This window comes from Rutilus rutilus (genome assembly GCF_951802725.1).
Source record: "Rutilus rutilus genome assembly, chromosome: 4".
Lineage (NCBI taxonomy): Eukaryota > Metazoa > Chordata > Actinopteri > Cypriniformes > Leuciscidae > Rutilus > Rutilus rutilus.
In genome coordinates, this window is record NC_140212.1 from 29,592,001 (window position 1) to 29,614,193 (window position 22,193).

Below are 22,193 nucleotides of genomic sequence, written 5' to 3' on the forward strand. Positions count from 1 at the left end.
TAGATGTCTGTAATATAAAAGATCAATCACTAAACAAATATTGTTGTGTATGGATCTCCCCTTCATAAAACCAGATTGAGAATCACTTATGATTTTGTGTAAAAATAATTTTAATCTGTTAGCATCTATAAGGGTTAAAATTGTATAATAAGTATTTAATAATGTGATTGGTCTAAAGCAGTGTAACCCTGCTCCTGGGTGCATGTTGAAATGTTTCAACATTTGCGATGTATTTGGATGGTAAACTGTTCTTTATTATAGGCTTTGTACTTCACTCACGTTCCAATATCGACGGAAAAAATCATCCTCTTCACATGCGCAAAATGGTACGAATTATGTATAGGCTACTGACAAACAGAGCAGTGGAATTTTTAGGTTGACTATTTTATTATTATATTTTATTATGGCTATAATGAACAGGCTGGAATGTCAAGATTACAATGCTGGAATATGGTGTGTGTGTGTGCGTGTCGGCGGGCGCGGGCGCGATCGAACCATCATGAGGGGCATAATAACTCATTGAAACAAGACATAATCAACAGCATTAGCACTAAATCCAATTGTCTGCATTTTCACGGAATAAACCTGTGTTGGCAACACATTGGCTGTTACCAGAGGTGTGGACTCGAGTCATGTGACTTGGACTCGAGTCAGACTCGAGTCATGAATTTGATGACTTCAGACTCGACTCGACAAAATGTACAAAGACTTGCAACTCGACTTGGACTTTAACATCAATGACTCGTGACTTCACTTGGACTTGCGCCTTTTGACTCGAGAAGACTTGCTACTTCCCATGAAAACTGGGGGAAAGAATGTCCACACGGCCGCGCCGCTCTCAGTTTATCTGCATCTGTGAAAAAAATGTGCACCACCTGTATGCATGCAGAGAGCGCGCGCGCTGCCTGCACGACCTCCAATCACTGTAGTCCCACGTTGTTTTGATTCGACAGCATCTAACGCCCGTTTCACATTCACACATACTCCGTTTGCAGTGCGTATGCGCCAGCGGGTGCGTATTTTTTTCCGTACCCATGTTAACAGGTTAGAGCTTTCACACTGCACGCGGTTGCAGTCCGTCGATCCGTTCCAGGTGCGGAGCGTATACAGCAGTGCCGCGATCGTTTCCGCACCGAGTCTATTTCTGCTGTGCTGCACATGTGCTGCACGCGCTGAATTAAAGTGACAGCGCATGTTTCGTGGTCAACATGAACACAGATTGACCTAAAAATTTAGTAATTTCACCATAAATGCGATTAATTAAATAAAATGTAGTAATCTCACCATAAATGTATTTAATTAAATACTATTTTCACTTTAAGACCAGGGTAAAGCAAGGAAAACTACAATTTACCTCAACAAGGCGACATAATGAACAAATCTCGTCTCATTCGTGGAGGTGGAAAAACATGTTCCTTGTGACATGCAAGATTTTTTGTATTAATTTAAATATAAAATAAAAGGCATGAGAGTCGGCTGTTTTTTTATATAAGTAGCCTACATGGTTAAATATTTGACCACTTGCTTTAGGAACTTAATATAAGTAGAAGTAATGCATTGAATAATAGGCCTACGTTGTTTAAATTGTGTTTAAACGTGCATACGTCTATTAAAGAGTGTATATGTGTACAAAGAGAATCGCAATGCTGAGACGTAAGACCGGGGTAGCCTAAATCAAGGGAAAATACATATTTCAACAAGGCAACATAACACTCGTCTCATTCGTGGAGGTGGAAAAACAAGTTCTTTGTGACATGCAAGATTTATTGTATAAAGATTTAAATTATGCAAAAGAAAGAGTATGAGTCTGCTGTTTTTGTCAATTTTAAGTTTTAATTTAAAATGTAGGCTATGCGATTTTAATATAAGTACATGGTTAAATATTTTACCACTTGTTTGAGCAACTTAATATATAATTATATAAGAGTAATGCATTAAATAATACGTTGTTTAAATTGTATTTAAACGTGAATACGTCTATTAAAGAGTGTATACGTGTGTACAAAGAGAATCGCAATGCTGACAAATTTTTTTTTTTAAATAAAAGATGCTAATAACTTCTGGATTTGAAATACAAATAGTGAGTATGTATTTGTGGTACAGCCGCGGATCACGCACTGCAAACGCAGCATATGTGAAAGCACTATTGCACGTGCTGGTCTTGCACCGCATACGCACTGCAACACGCATTCCAATTATACTATCAGGTTGGTCCAGTTTTTCAGAAGTGATAATTTTGAGGAGTGAGGATTTTATTGATGACATGTTTAAAAAGGTTTAGGCTAAAACGACCCGTGTCTATTTGAAAGTTAAACTGTTTTGCAATTTGAGGTTAATACAATACAGGACTGAAGCTGCATGCTGTGCATTGTTCTAGTGCAATATGCTGTTGAAATACAAGCATTTTTTGTGAAAATTAAATTTTCTGTTTTTTACTGTATTTGATTATAAATCAAAGTATAAAAAGAGGTTTAAATAAATACAAATCTTACAGACGTACATGGTTTGTATAAATTTTATTTCTGTGGTAAGAGGACTTGAAATGACTCGAAACTAAAATGGTAGGACTTTGGACTCGACTTGAGACTTGTTGGCTTTGACTTTTGACTCGACTCGGGACTTGCCTCATCTTTGACTCGACTTGACTCGGGACTCGAGGGCAAAGACTTGAGACTTACTTGTGACTTGCATAACAATGACTTTGTCCCACCTCTGGCTGTTACTGACAATGAGTTATCTAAGCAGAACATAATGCTAGGCCCAGCAAACACAAAAACGTCGCAAAAACGTAGACCTAGAGTTTATGATAGCGCTAGGCATTCAGACAGAGCATAGCCTACCTTCATCAAATTCCTCTTCAGACTCGTCGAAGAAAGAGTCCCCATCATCACTGATTTCATGTCCGACAAAATAATCTTCAATACAATTTCTAAGATCTTGGTTTGAGGCTATCCCTCCTAAATTACTTGAATACAACTTATTGAGACAGGATGCAATCTTCAGTTCTTCTCGCGCCGCCATTTCGGATAACAACATCACACTTCATCGTCGCTGGTTCGAGATTCCAGAAAGTTCCTCAGCAGTGGTGCAGCATACGGTCAGTCAGTGTCCAAACACCGAATTGTTTCAAGAGGTAGCATGCATGACACGTCCTTAAAATATGTTGGTTAGATTCACAAGTTAATCTTCAATAAAAAAATCAGTCCTCCTGAAATGTCCGTTGTGATACGAAGAAATCCATTGAGAAATCCATACCCGGCTTAAAGGGTTAGTTCACCCAAAAATGATGTCAGTAATTACTCACCCTCACGTTGTTCCAACCGCGTAAGACCTTCGTTCATCTTCGGAACACAAATTAAGATATTTTTGATGAAATCTGAGTCCTGGATCACTCCTCCATAGGCTGCTAGGTGGCCCAAACTTGCTGGCCCAGAAAAGTTATTAAAGAGATCGTGAATATTGTCCAAGTGACTACAGTGGCTCAATCTTAAGTATATCAAGCGACGAGAATACTTTTTGTGCGCAAAAACAAACAAAAATAACGACTTTATTCCACTATTCATTTCCTTCTCTCTGGGCCTCGTAGTGTTTTTGCGCTGCGCGTCTGTGTTATATGTCATACGTTATAACGTGTTATACGTTATAATTTTTGGGTGAACTAACCCTTTAAGTCGCAACTTTCCTGCCATACCGAAAACAGAGCTAGGTGACGGTGCGCATTGATATTATGATCGGTATTAACTTTCTAATGGGAGAAAAGAAGTTCCTGAACCGAATGACACCCAAATTACCGGGTGTTTATCCGCCAACATTAAAGGGATACTCCACCGTGTTTTCATATTAAACTATGTTATTCCCTTAACTAAGACGAGTTGATACATACCTCTCTCGTCTCAGTGCGTGCACTAAATCCCTCTGTCTTGCGGCGAAACTTTGTTAGCACTTAGCTTAGCCCAGTTCATTCAATAGGGGCCAAGCAGAGAAGCTACCAAACACCTCCACGTTTTCCCTATTTAAAGACAGTTACTCGAGTAGTGTAACTCGACCTAGGACGGTGACACACATATAGTGCTGGAATGGGCCCTACAGGGCGAAACTTTGGGCAGAGGCAATAGGAAACCACTGCCATCATGTGTGGTCGGGACTATACAACAAAAATATCCTTCTGAGTCTGGTGTCTATGTTGGATTTCAAGAACTACATGAGGCAATGGATATGTAGTCATATGAATGTTACTGGACAATATGTGCTGGGTCCGGAGTTCAGACCTAAATTATGTTTACATGTTTCACAGACATCTGTGGGACAATTACACTGCAGCTTGCGTCAGAATAGTAGACTATCTGTTTGTATATTTTTCTATATTACAACCATTTTGTAGATGTCTTTCTATCACTTTTTTATTTTCAATTTCTTCATTTGTATTCAATTCATTTTCCTATATTTGATGTGTATAAATAAAGCTTTGAACCTAAAACATCTAGAGTGATACTTTTATCTCGTTTGCTAAATCAAATGGCTTCTGATATAATCACTAATGCAACATCAAGGATCTTTATTTCAATTCAATCCCATAGTAAATAGGATAGGCCATTTGTTCTCTAAGCAAAAGGTGTTTTGTCGGATTTGTTCAAACATAAGTGAAGTCACAAATTTGGTAAATACGTAATTTATTTAACAATATAACAACAAAAAATATTAACTATAATAACTGACATTTGCCTTCTACACTTGCTATGCAAGTACAAGTCCCCTCCTGTGGTTTTTCAATGGCACAGGTTCTTTTTCATGTCAGCTGTAAACAAGAGTTACAATGGCTCCGATGGACCTTTGAATCTTGAGGTGTGTGACTGTATTGACCTCCTCTTTGCTGGGCTTTGTTTGCAATGCAATGTTGGCAGCTAGGCGAGGTATTTGGATACGGGATGATGCGTCTTAGAATCTGATTGTGGGGTCAAGTCTTCTTTGGATCACTCTGTCCATGAGGTCATCTCTGAATTTGTGAGTCGTCTACACATAGATTGGTCTAGCAATCCACTGCTTTGATTGCTTTTGAAAGACAACATTGTGTCTTGTGAGGCCTGAAATCAAAAATAGTATGAACGAACGTGCTGGAAGTATAGTAAATGTATAATTTTAATATTTATAATGTTATTACAAAAGTTAGGACTGTGGCTATTTGTTTTTTATGCAAAAAAATAAATAAAAATAAATCATTAGTCAGTCATATCTGTGCCAGCATTTATTTGAAGATCATGTTCATGTATGGATGACACATAGAGAAGTGCAGGGAAAATACACAGTGACATTACAGTAATTTGCATTCCTTTAGTACCCACCAGCTGCTGTTGTTGCCTGTTCCCGCTTTGTGGAGTGATTCTCATTGTGATCCATAATGGCTAGCATAGTGCGTGCCTTCATTGAAGGGTATTGAAAATGAAGTCGCTTTGGACAGTACTTCAAAAGGGCATTGTGAAACACCTCAAGTTGTCCTGAAAAATAAAACAAAAGAAAATGCTTTACAATGTAAAAACAAGAGCATGAAAAGTTGTGTGTTCCTTTGAAGCACTGTATCATGAATGGGATGCATAGTATTATTAATCAAGTCTGGTGTAACATTCCCCCCCTCATACAGCCTTATTGCAAAATAGTTTCTCAGAACCTATTCTCACTGAGACAGACTTGACTTGAACCATATTACTATTCTACATGTCAAACTCTTTGATACACATACCTGTGTGTTTGAACAGTGTCATCTGTTGTAGGTCTTTTATGAGACGTGTGTCCATAATCATAGCTTGAAGGGCTTTGAAGGCAGGGGAATTCTCTTTTAGCCACCTTTTTTTTCTTTGTTCCTCTGCTGACAAGTCTTGATGGAAACATCTGTATTCCATTCCGTTTTCTTCCCAGCGATGGACCCCAGTGATGTGGTGTTGGAGAGACATCCATCGTCGGAGCAGCTCCTGAAAACACAAGAGCAGAGGCACACTTTTAACCGTCTGTAATACAATACAGTTGGCTTCCATGTTGAAGACCAAAAATTTGATGTACATTTGAACTGCATATAGCATTTGATGTATATAATAACATAGAATATCACTTTGTGATGAGCTGTTTCTGTATGCTTGGGCACCTTTGCATCTCCTTTGGAGGTGCAACAGCTCCACCACATGTGGTTGCTGACACTCCTGACCCAAGGAGCAAGATCCTTGCATTATTTTCTGTTGGATGCTGCAACCATTTTTTTTAAATCCTGAAAAATTATAGAAAAGAATTACTATGGGTAATCTCATGCATTGCATAGACTATGGTGGTGCACCATTTCAGCCATATCTGTTACATACATACTTGTGTTTCAGTCTCTTTTGCATGTTTTTGGCTTTTGCATTAATTTTAATTTTTTCATCACTACCAAATTAGGTACAATTAGCTATAGAAACATGGAAATGAGTGCACCGCACACATTATACAGACCCATAAAAAAAACTTTTGTGAAACACTGGTAACAGAAAATAATGGAGATAAAATATTTGGGGTTGTTTTCTAGCTATACAGCTTAGACTAACAGTAAACTAACCTTTGGCGACATGCCACGGATCAAATTGATGAATGATATGAGGATATTCTTCTCTCATAATTTTTCTTATGGACGGATGTCGGTCTGTGGTGACCACTTTTACATCAATGCCCTCATCCAGGATCTTCTCCAGGCCTTTCCTGAAGGCCAGTGGTTCCATTGCGACCGAACTGGAGGCCTGGGAAACCTATAGAGCACAAATAAATGCATGATGACATTTAAAAACATGTTATTGAATTTACCATAGATTTGTGGAAATAAATGACAATTTACCTGCATCATCTCAAACCCCACGATCTGGTTAGTGGAGTCATCCATAAAAGAATACGTGTTGTATTTGCTGAAGTGTCCGGGGCTGTCACTTCTGCCGTCTCCACTTAGCTGCACTCCTTCACCGTCTTCGCTTTGGCAAATTAATCTTGCTTTGATTATGTTTTCCTGTTGTGTGTATGATTTCTCAATCACTGGGAGCAGGTAGCTTGCCTGTATGTTGTAAAAAGTTGACTCCAGGGGCAACTGCAGGTTGAGAAGTCCAGCCCAGTCAGCTATGTCAGTGTATGTTGAGCCGGTAAAGAGAGTGGCAGCTGCTGCGAAAAGGTTATTTTCCGCCATTCCACGTATATTGGGACATGACTCCCATTGTCCCATATGGCCATTGCTGCATTGCCAATTTATATTGATTCTACTGCCGAACTGTGTTACTGTCTGGTTCATGTCACACATCACAGCACCACAGGTTGTACATTTCTGAAAGAGTTCCAGGAGTTTGGACTCATTTACAATCCACTTCCTCTCCTTCCAACCTCTGGCTTGTCCAGAGATGCTTGAAGAGCTTCCTGTGGTGGTGGTGGAGGGGCTTGAATTTGGCACAAAGCTGGTGTCTGCGGTATCGACAGCAGGCTCTGAGGTCATGCTGACATCAAACACTGATGTTGAACTCATATCCATCACAGTAGCTTCAATGTGGTGTGTTTCCTGTTGTAGACAAAAAAAAAAAAAATATGCATTGGTTTTGCATACCAGTGCCACATCCAGTACATCTTGAGTAAACAATTACATGACTTGATAGGAAATAAAGTGTAATGGTTTCCATAAATTGTATTATGGATTATTGATAGCAATCATAGAAGCTGGTCACTCACCTCAAATCCAAGACTTTTTCTTGGTCTATACACATCCATCATTGTGGATGTCGATGCAGTGTCCTAGACATGAATCAGATGTCAAATAAATGTAGGTCATATTGCAATCATACAGTAAGTCTGTATAAAACATGAAGATTCATTAGCTTACCGATTGCATTGTCCATGTGGGAGCCAGGGCAACAGCTGGCTTGCTTGAACGTAAAGGACTGGTTAGCTGTAAAGACAAGGGCACTTTGAATGTAGCAGTAGGCTCTTCAGCTCTGTGCTTCTGGGGGGTTGAATGAGGTACACCAACAAAAAAGTTTTCCTCTTGTTCTGGCAGATCTTGCTGTACGTCATTCAACTCTGCATGTATAATAATTGACACAATTATGACAGAAATAACAATGACAAGAATTATTTTTTTGGAAAGCAAATAAAAACACTACCAAAATTTATATTTATATATTTTTTTACATTCTTCCCAGTAAGTATTGTATTGTATAAAGTATTGTTACAGGGTATTACATAAGTAGACAGTAGCCTACTCTTTCAGTGTTTCAACTGAGACAAAAATACCCCTCCCCGTACCATTAGTCAAGGTATTAGCATGGTAAACGTAACCTTGCAGTCTCATGATACAGATAATCAGATTTGTTGACACTATAACGTTATACTACGGGCTTGTACGGTTTTAGGCTTATACTACATTTTTATTTCTGAGCTCAGTCCTTATGTAAATCAAACAGTCTCTTCTTATTGCCTGTCTCAGAAGCGCACTGATTACACAGATATCTTATGTTACTCAGCTAAGGTTACTGACACTTTCAGGAAAACAAAGTAAAAGTACACTTGCAAAAGTACACTTACAGTGTTGGGTGATGATCCACTTTGTTGTGGTAGTGATTTGAATATTGTCGGTGTAGCGTCATCCTTTAGGCGTGTTCCTGTGCAAGTATAGTCCTCCGGTGTGAAATGCTCGGAGCAAACACGCCACTTCTTCAGAGTCATCAACGGTGTTTTTGGATTCTTGTTCAAAGCAGCTAACCAAGCTCTCCGCTGTATGTGGTGAGTTGGAATTCTGTGAAACATGACAGCACTATATACCTTCTCCTTGTTATCACAACCCTTTACGATGCACGTTTTAACCATGATTGTCCACAAACTATCTTGCTACAACCTGATACTTCGTCAACTCTGCTCAAACTACTACTGGTGCAGGTCACGTTGGTTCTATTGACGGAAATGAGAGGGAGGAGGAGAGGGAGCGGGGGCCGGTGAGAGGACTTTTCACGAGTGAAGATATTACTGCGCCAAGTCAAGGTGCTCCCGAGCACTTGCTATGGTATTCCGCCATACAATATAGTTATCCATTTTACACGCTTAGAAAAGCACAACGTTTTGTTTTGTGTCACCGTCCTAGGTCGAGTTACACTACTCAAGTAACTGTCTTTAAATAGGGAAAACGTGGAGGTGTTTGGTAGCTTCTCTGCTTGGCCCCTATTGAATGAACTGGACTAAGCTAACGTAGACTCACTGTATTCCGGACATCACGGTATTCCGGACACTTGACCTTTTCCCGCAAATTCTATAAATAAACACTGCCAGGTCACGGCATCTATATACTGTATATCTGTGTCTTCTTTGCCTCCTCCTCTTTCGACTCAGACCAACCTTGTGTTTCCAGAGCCAGTCATTTCAGAGAAATCAACGTGAGTTGCTAATGTACACCAATGACTGTTCAGAAAATGGCGGGGGGAGGGTTTTCCGGCTGGACAAAAGGAAGAGGGGAAGAATACCTCGGCTCTTAAAACACGATCACCCACCCAAAAATGTCAAATAAAAACATTCTTATGGTCTTATAAAATAATTAAAGAGTTACAATATAAAAATATTTGTACTTTAAGGTATATACACGTTCAATGGAGCACTTTGTCCTACATGAAGTTGAGCGGCAGCGGCGCATCACTGCACCATCATTAAATCACCTCACGTTAGGACAGGACAGCATTGTAATAGCATGCAATTTAACATCATTTCAAGCCATTAAGTTAATAAAAGTTAACTTAAGCCATAAAAGTAAATAAATGATTACCTTAACTTTATTAACTTTACTTTTATTTTCCTAAGTAAAATTATTAAGTAAATAAAAGTAAAGTTAACTTAATCATCATTTCTATTATAACGTTAACTGTTAAGTTATTTGAGGACCCAATAAAAATGAATGAATCTAGACTTCATTTTATAAAAGGAACTTTTAATAACACAGAAAAAGTGAACATCAACAAACAACTAACTTATAAAATTTAACATGGAAAAAGATTAACATCAACAAAAAACTATATACATTTAATATAATATAACTTAACGTTACATTTAAAGGGATAGTTCACCCAAAAATTTAAATGCTGTCCTCATTTAACTTGCTCACCCTCATGTTGTTCCAAACCTGTATGACTTTCTGCTGAACACAAAAGAAGATATTTTGAAAAAAGTCAGTAACCAAACGACTGATGGACCCAATTGACTTCCATAGTAGGAAAAAATACTATGGAAGTCAATGGGGACCAGCAACTGTTCAGTTGCCAACCTTCTTTAAAATATCTTCTTTTGTGTTCAGCAGAAGACAAAAGAAGATATTTTTAATAAAGTCGGTAACCAAACGACTGATGGACCCCATTGACTTCCATAGTAGGAAAAAATACTATGGAAGTCAATGGGGACCAGCAACTGTTCAGTTACCAACCTTCTTTAAAATATCTTCTTTTGTGTTCAGCAGAAGAAAGGAAGTCATACAGGTTTGGAACATGAGGGCGAGTAGGCTAAATGATGACAGCATTTTCATTTTTGGGTGAACTATCCCTTTAATGTTAGGTTTCCCTTTCCCTGGTGTGTCCTGGCCTGGTGTGTCCTCTCCCCGCCTGTTAAAAAGAAAAACATTAATGCTTTAAAAACACTTAATGTTAAAGCCATAAGTATAAGAACTCACAACAGTATTAACATTACAGAAAAGCTTACAAATGCATGTCTTCTTTTGGTTACGCTATGTTAGGGAAGAATGTCAGGGGAAAAAAAAATACAGCAGGGAAATGCTAGACACAGCATTAAATGCTTTAAAGGCAGGAGAAAGCGTGAGAAGTGTCTCACAGAAATTCGGGATACCGAAGTCTACCCTGTCAGACCACAAGCTAGGGAAATCTGAATGTGGTCCTCATCCAAATAGGGCCCTTACCCTGGAGGAAGAGGAATCGTTAGTCAATTATATTGTTTGGATGGCAGATCATGGGTTTCCTCTTACAAGAACCATAGTCAAGTGTCTTGCCCTCGAGATAATAAAGGAGAGCAGCCGGAAGACTCTGGTCAACCTGGAGACGGGGTTGAGCGACAACTGGTGGGTCCGCTTTAAAGTTCGCCATCCAGAGCTGACCACCCGGACACCGGACTCCCTCGATAGGGCCAGGGTCCTTGCCGCAACACCTGAGGGGATAGATAATTTTTTCAATTTGCTGGTTAAAATTATCGACCTCCACAGTCTCCATGACAAACCTCACCAGCTGTGGAACTGCGACGAGACAGGCTTCGGAGATAAGCCAAAGTCGAAGGAGAAGGTGATCTGCCAAAAGGGAAAGCGCCACATCTACCGGCAGCAGACCACCACCAGGGAGCACATCACTGTGCATGTAGCAGTAAGTGCAGCTGGTGAAAGTGTCCCTCCCTTCATTATTTATCCCCGCTGCCTTCCCAGTGTGGCGTATGCCTTGGGTGGGCCAGAAAATAGCCTTTACGGTTATGCAGACAAAGGCTACATGACTGCAGAGCTATTTTTGAAATGGCTGGACCATTTTATCAAGTATGCCCCTCCTGCACGCCCTCTAGTACTTATAATGGACCAACATGAAACTCACTGTGGTCGTCACATAATAGACGTCTGCAGGGAAAACCAGATTGAGATTCTCCTCCTTCCCCCCCACACAACTCACATGCTGCAGCCACTGGACATTAGTGTTTTCAACCCCCTGAAGGGAGTTTTCAGCACCCTGGCCAGTCGCATGGGCCTGGTGAGAGGAGACATGGTGATTGGCAAGAAGCACTTCTCCTCTGTGCTGAAGCATGCCTATGAAAAGGCCGTCACTGCAGCCAACATCATGTCAGGATTCCGGAAGGCCTGCATCTATCCTCTGTCAAGAGAAGCAGTGGACATGACACAGGTTAGGTTCTTTATTGTATTTTCTAAAAATATTCCTATTAATTGTGTTATGCAACTTAAATCTAACATAATGTGAAGAATACCAGTTTTTAACTTGAGCACTCTCTATCTAGATTGTAAAGCTTGTGCCCAGTGCAGCTGCTGTGCCCACCTCCTCCACGGCAGCCACTGCTTCCTCCTCCTTCACAGCAGCCGATGCGCCCTCCTCCTCCTCCATGGCAGCCACTGCTTCCTCCTCCTCCATGGCAGCTGCTGCTCCCTCATCTGCTGTGCCCAGCTCCACCACAGCAGTAGCTTCTTCCTCCTCTGCTGTGGCCACCTGTTCCACTTCACCGTTCTGTCCTACTTGCAACAAGAGCACAAAAAATTACTTGGTGGAAACTGGCCTCATTCCACAATATTTAGCGGACATCCTGGTCACACCCACCTTTGGCCAGAGAGCGGAAGGGATACGGCGTCGGGTGCCACTGCAAGCCCGGATCATAACAAGTGACGATTATGTGGCACACCTTGACAACCTAGAGGCCAAAGAAAAAGAAAAAGAAGAACAGAAGAAGAAAAGGAAGGAGGAACAGGAGAAGAATAGGGAAGCAAAAAGGGCTAGACAGGCTAAGGCAGCGAGAAGAGGAGCGCCTGCGATGGATGATGGCAGCTACTGTTCTGTTTGCAAAAGCAGTTTACCACCAGGGTCCAACGCAGAGGTGGACGAGTGGATCCAGTGTGACCTCTGCCAGCTGTGGTTCCACATGGCGTGTGTGGACACAGACACTGTCCCTGACGGAGAGTGGCTGTGTCACAAGTGTGGTGTCACTATGTAAATATGTAAATAGATAGCCTATAGATAGATAAACAGATAGAATAGATAGTTAGATATAGACATTATATATATAGACATTATATAGATAAACCAAGGGTGCAGCGATTTGTATTATTTTGAAGCACCCCCGGACGCCGCCATTGGCTAACGGAACCCCACCTGCAGTTAGCATCCCATTGACTCCCATTCATTTTGGCGTCACTTTGACAGCGAATAACTTCACATCTGAGGCGTTTAAAGACTCCATTTGTCCATTATTTATTTCTAAAGAAACACGAAAATGTATAAAAGGCTCCATTACCTTGTAGCTTACGTTACGGCCCCGTAGAAGCAGTTTTTGTAAAAGTAGGCTAACGATTGCGTCACAGCCACGCGACTCTCTGTCGCACAGTAGGAAATTACCGTATGGACAGGAAGAGAAGCTCGCGGGCAATCGGGAGGACGTCGAGGCAAAATGACAAAATAATTAATCAGAACACCTACAAAAAGTTTCTCCTGCTCCAAGCTCATGGACAGCTCCTACTCACGCTCTCCGTCTCTGCGAGTTTCGGAAGGTAATGATTCAGATTTCTCTTGGCACAGCCACTAGAAGACAGACGGTTTGCTCACGTCACATCTACGTCGTCGAGCTCAGTTTGAGTCTGCGCAGTACGCTGGACCCCCAGGAAGTAAAAGTTTCTAATGGGCTTCACTTTGTCTCCGTTGAATCCAATGGGGTCGCTGTGTCCATTTCTTTTACTGTCTATGAGATAAACAGATAGAATAGATAACTTAGTTAGATATAGACATTATATATATATAGACATTATATAGATAAACAAATAGAATAGATATTGTTAGATATAGACATATATCATTATAAATTGTTATTGTTAAAATTAAGTTGTTATTTTTGTGTTATATTTGTGTTCATTCTGTTTTTGTTTTTGATCAATTTTATGTGTTAATTAGTTCTCTTTTGTAATAATTAAATGTGTTCAATAATTCAACATATTGGCAGAATTGTGTTTATTTACGGTAAATAAATCCTCCACATGACTTTACATGAGCAGTATTTCTAGCTATAACAATATACTAAGATTATTTAAAATTCTTAAATATGACATTAAGGTTAGAATATAATACTGCCATGTGCTTCACATGTGCAATCGTCGATGCCATGTGCTTCACATGAGCAACCGTCGATTAAAAGAGTGTATAGACGCTTATAAATAATAAATATACAACATATGAAGATTAATATCATTATTTTTCCAATTTATAGTTGTTAAAATGTATGTGTTTTATATTAGAAATGACTCCATCTTACCTGTCCGAAACACGGTGAGTAAAAAAATTCCAACCGTCCGGAACACAGTGAGTCCTCACGGTAATCCGGACACTGCGTCTCCCGGCGTTTTTTTCAAGATTTCTCCAAAATGATTGGTCCAAAATGTGTCAATCAAACTTTGGAAACGTGTGGAAGGCATGTCCCCAGAGACAGACGAGCCAATCAGGTTTCTCTTTCCGCGAATTGATATCTTACAGGACTTTTTACTGTGCAAAGTGTCCGGAATACAGTGAGTCTACGTTAAGTGCTAACAAAGTTTCGCCGCAAGACAGAGCGATTTAGTGCACGCACTGAGACGAGAGAGGTATGTATCAACTCGTCTTAGTTAAGGGAATAACATAGTTTAATATGAAAACACGGTGGAGTATCTCTTTAAACTCACAGCCGATTGAAAATGTGACATTTCTCGGGGGAAAATGTAATCGTAACGTCAATAAAAGTGTTAATTTTAATATTCATCATGTCAGAGAAGAGAATTTAAACACTACATTTCGAAACATTAGTATCTAAGCTATCATTTACAAGCATAACATTTTTTTCCATATTTTTGTCATTTTTCATGACTAGGACTACTTTACGCTCTTTATCTCAAAATTAGATCTTGCGACTTTAGCCGGGTTCTCATGGGTGGGGTCACATTTAATTCGTTTTTGTTAAATGAATGAGAATTTTCTCGTCACTTACTCGTCACTTTTGCCATCTTAAACTTGTATGACATTATTACTTCTGTGGAACAAAGAACAAATATTTTGATGGAGATGTATATCCTCAAAATACACATGAATAAACTACATAAAAGCATCATACAGGTTAGAACAAGTGGTTCAAGTCATTTCTTCTGAAGAAATGTGATTGGAGTTGGTTGAGAAACACTTTTCTTCTTGACATTGCCAGTGTTTTTGCAAACAATATAAATTCTACAGTGTTCTTGGCACAATGCATGGATTGAGTATGAGGCCGTTATAAGTGAGTTTCAATTAATGATCCAACTAGGAGACTGCAACCTACACCAGATACCATATGGATTAAATTACTCAAGACGTATTGAACAAAATGGTTTTCTACTGCCTTAATATTCGTTTTGGAGTTTTAAAGTTTTAGTACTCATTGACTTGTGTTGTATAGAAATAATATCATCACATCTCCATCAAAATATCATGGTTTGGATTTTGCTGAAGAAATGAAATATACTAATTAAACAGCATAAGAGTGAGTAAATCATTTATTATCTATTTTTGAAGTATTCTTTTGACTAAAATTATCTCTGAAATATATGATTTAAAAAAAAAAAAAAAAGAAATATTACATATAAATCAAGGGTGTGTTTTTGCATCCACATTTTTAAATTAATTCCAAATAAATAAAACTAGTCCTAAATAACTGCATTATCAGTTACCATCACAATATGTAAGAAATGCAAGACTTTTTGTGTTTCTGTTTACTGTTTTTCTTTATACATTTCATTTATGTTTATTTAATATATATTTAATAATGATTTAATATTTAATATATATTTCTTTATTATTTTTGCAAAGTTAAAGGTCCAGAGGAGGTCATCAGCCGCTACCATCAAGTCCTCAAAACCTTCAGGAAAGTTCACACCATGTCAGAGGCATTCCATCGGCACAATGTTGACAGAGGCAGCATTGCAGCAACAGCACCAATAGCAGAGCTTCAGATTGCAGACCCCAAGACCTACAGCACCCTGGTGTTCGATCCAGCTATGGAAACATTGCTTGCTTTTGCAAAAAGATATGCCAGTAGTGTTAATCCTGAAATTAAAAGATCCATTGAAGATCTCAAAGCTCGAGGGCATCTATTGCCCATTTTGATGAAGTATTGAAGTGATTATGTGTTGCTGCAAGATTTTGTTGAAGAAAGATCTGGTCAGTAAAAGTAAAAGTTTAGACAATTGTTTTAGATTAAAGAAAAATATAGTTGGATGTTAATAATATTTTAGTTTTTTTTTTCTTGTTTTCTTTTTGTTATATTCTACAAATATTAATAATCTACATGTTAAACTGGTGTGTTGGCTAGTAACTTTTTGAGCAGTGTTGAAAATTACCTGAAAGGGCCCTTTAACTTTAAATTTCTATTTAAGATTGTTACAATAAAAACAGTGTTTTTATTGATTTTTTTTTTATATTATTACTATTCATTCATTCATTCATATGTTTTTATATACTGTGTTGATTGTGATTATTCAAGATGTGTCTCATCAGTTTGTTCTCTTGAACCATAAAAACAATAAACACTGAGTTGTTCACTGCAATATTACATGTCTCTTTTCTTATTGGAAAACAGCAAATGTTTACTTTAGAATAGGGAACATAAACTGAAGTAATGTTGCATTTATTAGTGATAAATGTGCTTGTTACCTATTAATAAAGGGAATATTTCAGTTCTAAATCATTTGTTAGTATAGAACAACTGCTAGAAAGACAGTGTTTCTCGGCAAATTTAAATGTCTGTGTTGAAATGCCCATTCTATATTTATTTCATACTTATAAGCTACACATTCACACAGTGTACTGGGAACTTATAAAGTGTGTAATTGGCACAGTACAAGCTATTAGTTTGTTTTATTTTTAGCTAATTAGTACATTGTTAGGACAGAAACAAGTATAAAGGGGCTATAAGATAAAAATAAGACAACAGCCAATAAAGGGCTTATAAATAGCTTGTAATGGCATACAAGTACATAACTAGTTACTTACAAATGCAGTTATTAGTCTTTAATTAGTGTCTAATTTCTGATCCTTAAAATAAAGTGTTACTGAAATACATTATTAGAATTTGATGAGTGGAAACATTAAAACTAATCTAAAATGAATTTATTTATAATAATAAATATATTTTCAGATACATTTATTGAATATATTTTCAGATACATTTAGTGAGGCTTGGCTGTTGCTCCCCAGAGCACTGCAGACATCAGATCTTCAAACAGAGGATGACGAGGACCACTGTCCAGTGTATAAAAAAAGGAAAAAAGGAAGGTATATCACTCGTGTGGTAAAATGTCATTTTTCTTTGCTTTTTCTTTTTGTATTTTGCTTTAACATAAATGTGAGTTTCTTTTGTCTCTGCCAAACTACACAACAAATTCTGTTATGTGCACTTCTCTGGCAATTCAGTCAGTCTTGTTGCTGTTTCTCTTTAAGGTCTTTTGTTTATTCTATGGGTGTAACGGTACACATATTCGTACCGAGAATTTTTGGTACTGGTATCTTGATTTGGTTTGCATGTGTAAGGGACAAATGCAGCATTTTATACTCTGTTTAAACATTAATGGGAGATAGAACTTAGTGTGGTTTGGGTGGGAAATTTCTGCTGGCAGAGTTTATTCTTCATCATCCTATGCTAGACTAAGTCTGATTTTAAGGTTTTTCAGAGAATTAATTTTGCAAACGTCAAACTTTACAATTAATCAGCTAAATCGCATGCGTTCCGAACCAAAACCGATCAACTAAGATCCCTATAAGTGTATGACATCAAAACATCCTGTGATGTGACTATTTTGCAGATATGCACATCGCGATATCGATGCTAAACCGTTATATCGTGCTGCCCTAATCATGATTGCTATATTACCAGAGATGGAGAAAAATGTACTCCAGTAAGTAAACGTGTCCGTGTCTCCAAAAATTTTGGTGCTCAAAAGCGCTTCCCTCCACGTTTTCTGGTGCGCACCGTTCATTTTTATATAATGAATTTAGGAATAAATTGGTTTTAATGTCTTGGTGTATGCTTGACTTAACTGCTTTTCTTTAATAGAGTCACATACAGACTGTTTGACTTGGAGAGTGAAGAAGACGACTGTGACATCCCTAATAAGCAACCGAGAGGGAAAATCGCCAGGGCTCCATTAGCTTTAGCCCCTGCACCAGCTATTGCTCCTCCAGCTGCTACCAGACCAGCAGTTTCTCCTGGTGTCCACAAACCGACCTCTAGCATGGCACCCCCTAACCAGCCCAGCATAAACAATCAGCCAATGTGTGATCGTAAGTGTTTTCAGCAATTACTACTACACAGCAGAATTCATTAAATTACTTGGAAATATTTTTAGCAACATTGGCTTTTATTTCTGGTATAGCTAGCAACTTGAAACCTGTTTAGTTTGATATGATTTTTGAAGTTCTTGGACTAACAATAGAGGGATAGAAATCTCTCAGGTTACAATAAAAATATCTTAATGTATTTTGAAGATGAATGAATGGGTCCTGCAATGACATGAGGGAAACTGTCAGTTGTGAACAAACTATTAAATAAAATATAACTTGAGTGTGTTTATATTTTACAGAAATTATCCGTGAGATTTTTACTACAATGGAAACAATTAAGCAGCAACAGAAAATGATATTGCTCCAACTGCAAACTAATTATCCACGTCCATTGGAGGTGCCAGAATTTTCTGGATTCCCACTCACATCAATGAATGAACTGGTGAAGCTGGAGGAGAGCATTGCTGCACAGGGGGAATACAGACGAAAACTGGTATGTTTTCCTATGTCAAAAGTTTTGGAATGATATTTGCTTTGTTTAATTGTGACTTCTAAAACCAGTTGCCTACAACAGTGATTATTTATTTGTGTTAGGGAGTGAACATTTATTCAAACAAGTTTTTAGTATTTAATATATATAACTTATTTATATAACTTTGCTGACATCTGTTAATTATTGTCATAGTAGCCACATTTAATCTACAATGTACGGTGTGTGAAGTGTGTGACCTCACAGTCATTTTACATTTCACATATATTAAATGCATTCATATGTCTGCAGAGCGGTTCAGTGCAGCAGATCAAGCAGCATCAAGAATATCAAATATTGTGGACGTGCCCTCCTCAGTGTCTATTGCATTAATGCAAACAGCATGGCGTCACACAATGATCTTTCAAGGACTTTTTATTCAAGAGTAAAAATCACCCTCCATTGCAATTTTCCTTCCTACAGAGAAGACATTACATTGCAGAAGGCAGTAAAAATTAAGAAATAGCAAACATATCAAAGCGGCTAAACACCAAAAAGCCTCTAAACACACAAATGCAATAACTTTATCATTGTAGAGCTGCAATGTTATTTTATCAATAAACCTCATTCTTTACTTGGCTGGGAGAGCAAAAAAATAGCATGGTAGGACACCGTCCTACTGACACAGTCCACCATTAGTATCACTAATACTATTACTCTTTCCCTGTCCGTTATAATCAACAATATTTCATTTATTCACCATCACTACTTTCTTACGTTTTCGCTTTAGGGGCACCCAACCTATTTGGCCCAGACTGTACCATTTGTCAATATTGTCTTTCAGGTCACCTATTTTGGACTGGCAGGGGGGCTGACTGTGAAAGAGAGTGTGTGGAGAATCATGTCAAAACTAATGACAAACCTGCTGGCAAAGCAAATTAATTGCCGTGGGGTAAATGGGAAATATGGCTTTGAACAACTTGCCATCAAAGATGTTGTCCTCAGTAAGTTTTATTTGTGTTTCATACTGTTACTTAATTTTCAGCATTATAGGAAAAACATTGACACTTTCTTGCCTGTAGTTGGATGAGAAGATTGAGTGAGACTGTGATCAAATTTGTAGTAAACTTCATTCTGAGTTTTCGTGTCAGAATTATTATAATTTTTACTGACATTTTCCATATTACATTTTGAAATGACTGTATAACACCAAAAAGTGCTAGTTTTTTTTGCCTTTTTTTTTTTTCATCTTCTTCCCACCTGGTCTTAATAAGTTATAGGGAAACCAGCTTTAAATTTAAACGGGCAAACTTATGCCACATATCAACACATATACCTGACTGATGAATTCTAATAGTTTTTTTTTTTATGCTTCCTTTTTCTTTTTAACCCCTTAACTGTCACCCCCCTTTTTGAGAATGGACATTAAAATGCACTATTCAAGCTTAAATGGTTGTAATTCAAGAATGCTTTGGAATATAGACCTAAATTTGGTCTTTGGCAGATTATTGCTGAAGTGAAAACACTTAAAAAAATTAAAGTATGAAAAAGTTATGGAAGTTTAAATTTGCATTAAATCAAATATAATTTATTTAATATTTTTTCTTTTATATAAAATATATATTTTACAAAATGTTTTTACTATAAAATCAAAGATAAAATCATATATCTAACGAAGTTGTGTTCTAAATTTGAAGTTGATATCACAAAAATTGAAGTTCCCATGAGATTTTGTTCAGGCGTAATACCAGAAATAGCCACCGGGTGACATTGAATTCCATTGAATTTAATTGTATGAATTCTGCCATAACAAATTAATAAATTTCTGACCAAATAACACTTCTGTCACAAAATATGGAACCTTGAGACTCAGACCTTTCTGACAATATGTGTTTTGTCAAGATTAGAAAAGATTTTGATCATAAATTATGAAACATAATGATGCCCAAAAGGGGAGGAGCCTGATAAAATAATTTCGTTAGCCTCATAGCATAATTGCCTAAGTCTTTTTTTTTTTTATATATATATGACTTAGGCAATTATGCTATGAGGCTAACGATTTAGAGTACTGTTTCTATGGTAACACAATGTTCAATTTCAAAACAGTTTTCACAGGATGAATTCTAAGATTGTAAGCTTTCAAATGATACCTAATTTATGATAACTTCTAAAATATGTAATGTAATAAAAAAAAGCAATAAAAAAGATATTATATTTTAGAGGATAATATATATTATAATTTTTAGAGGATAATATTATTTTATAATTTTGTATTGACAAAAGCCGCATTTCCACCGCAATTACCAGGAACTATTTGTCCCAGGAACTTTTTTCACTGGAATTTTTTTTGCCCCAGACCGGTTGCTTACTGCGTTTACACCGCGCTCTAAAGTACTGGGGAGATTATGTAAATTAGTCTGGTGACGTTGCACTGCGTGCGACTGCTCCTCCCAGTCTGCGACGGACAGGAAGCGTCTATGTTTTGAGTTTTGAGCGCGTTTTGAGTTTTAAGTATGGAGGAGATTCAAGCTGTGCTGCTTTTGTGTGTGATCTATTGGCTTACTAACGAGGTAATTAACAAAACTGCAGAAAAGAGACGAGCACTGATACTAAAGCGTATTCAGAAAGCTTGTAATGCTAGATATAAAAGTAGACAACGTTTGTTATCAGTTATAGCGGACATTGACCGTGAGATGGATGAGACGAACGCACGCCATCGGGCAGAAAGAACAAGATTGGTAAGAAATGAATCCATCAAAATTAACAAGAGTTATGAATAATGTTATTATCGATTACATCAACTTATTTTTTGCAACTTTTGTGTGTTTTAGATATGGGAGTACTATCGAATGCGTTGTGTTTCGCGATCGGTTTGGATGCACACTAGAACAACAGAATGGTGGGACAGCGTTGTTCCATCTTTCACCGAAGCCCAGTGGATAAAGAATTTCCGGATGTCTAAAGATACTTTTCTGTACCTCTGTCGTCGATTGCAACCCCAACTGGAGAGACATGACACAAACTACCAACATTGTGTACCCATTCAAAAAAGAATCGCCATTGCACTGTGGAAACTTGCGACCAACTCAGAGTATAGAAGCATCTCACATTTATTTGGAGTCGGAGTTGCTACTGTGTGTCACTGTGTTCACGATTTCTGCTCATCTGTTGAGAAGGTACTCATGCAAGAAGTTATCCAGTTACCAAACAGTGAAAAGTTAAAAGAAATGGCAACGTATTTTGAGTGCAGATGGGGTTTGCCACAGTGTGTAGGTGCAATTGATGGATCACACATCCCCATTCTTGGACCAGAGGAGTACCACACAGAGTACTTCAACCGAAAGGGCTGGCATTCGATCATCCTACAGGCTGTTGTGGACGGAAGAGGTCTCTTTTGGAATGTTTTTTTAGGAGCACCAGGGAGCCTGCATGATGCCAGAGTGCTGCGTTTGTCAGGATTGTGGGACCTAGTGGATAGGGGTTTGTTACTACCTGATGTAACCAAGAACATTTGTGGACATGAAGTGGGGTACTATGTCCTTGGTGATGCAGCCTATCCTTTGAAGAGCTGGCTGATGAAACCTTTCACAGACAACGGACGACTGACACCCCAACAACTTGTGTACAACCATAAAACAAGCAGAGCCAGGCTTTTGGCAGACTAA

The 22,193-nt window shown here is 38.2% G+C and overlaps 2 protein-coding genes across 2 annotated transcripts; both read right to left on the reverse strand.

Annotated features, from left to right (window-relative positions):
• Positions 1–4,910: 4,910 nt before the first annotated feature.
• Positions 4,911–6,253, reverse strand: LOC311289693 (uncharacterized protein). The gene is made up of 4 exons (XM_084407913.1): positions 6,134–6,253; positions 5,735–5,963; positions 5,340–5,492; positions 4,911–5,081 (listed from the first exon to the last, which is right to left on the reverse strand). Exons 1-4 carry the CDS (start codon positions 6,170–6,172, stop codon positions 5,011–5,013), a joined length of 492 nt encoding a protein of 163 aa, XP_084264039.1. The 5' UTR covers positions 6,173–6,253; the 3' UTR covers positions 4,911–5,010.
• Positions 6,254–6,572: 319 nt separating this feature from the next.
• LOC311289810 (uncharacterized protein) lies at positions 6,573–11,338 on the reverse strand (the record flags this gene model as incomplete). The annotated part of the gene is made up of 6 exons (XM_084408056.1): positions 6,573–6,764; positions 6,851–7,552; positions 7,720–7,782; positions 7,871–8,067; positions 11,024–11,178; positions 11,253–11,338. The coding sequence occupies 6 exons, from the start codon at positions 11,336–11,338 to the stop codon at positions 6,573–6,575; spliced, it is 1,395 nt and encodes a 464-aa protein (XP_084264182.1).
• Positions 11,339–22,193: the final 10,855 nt, after the last annotated feature.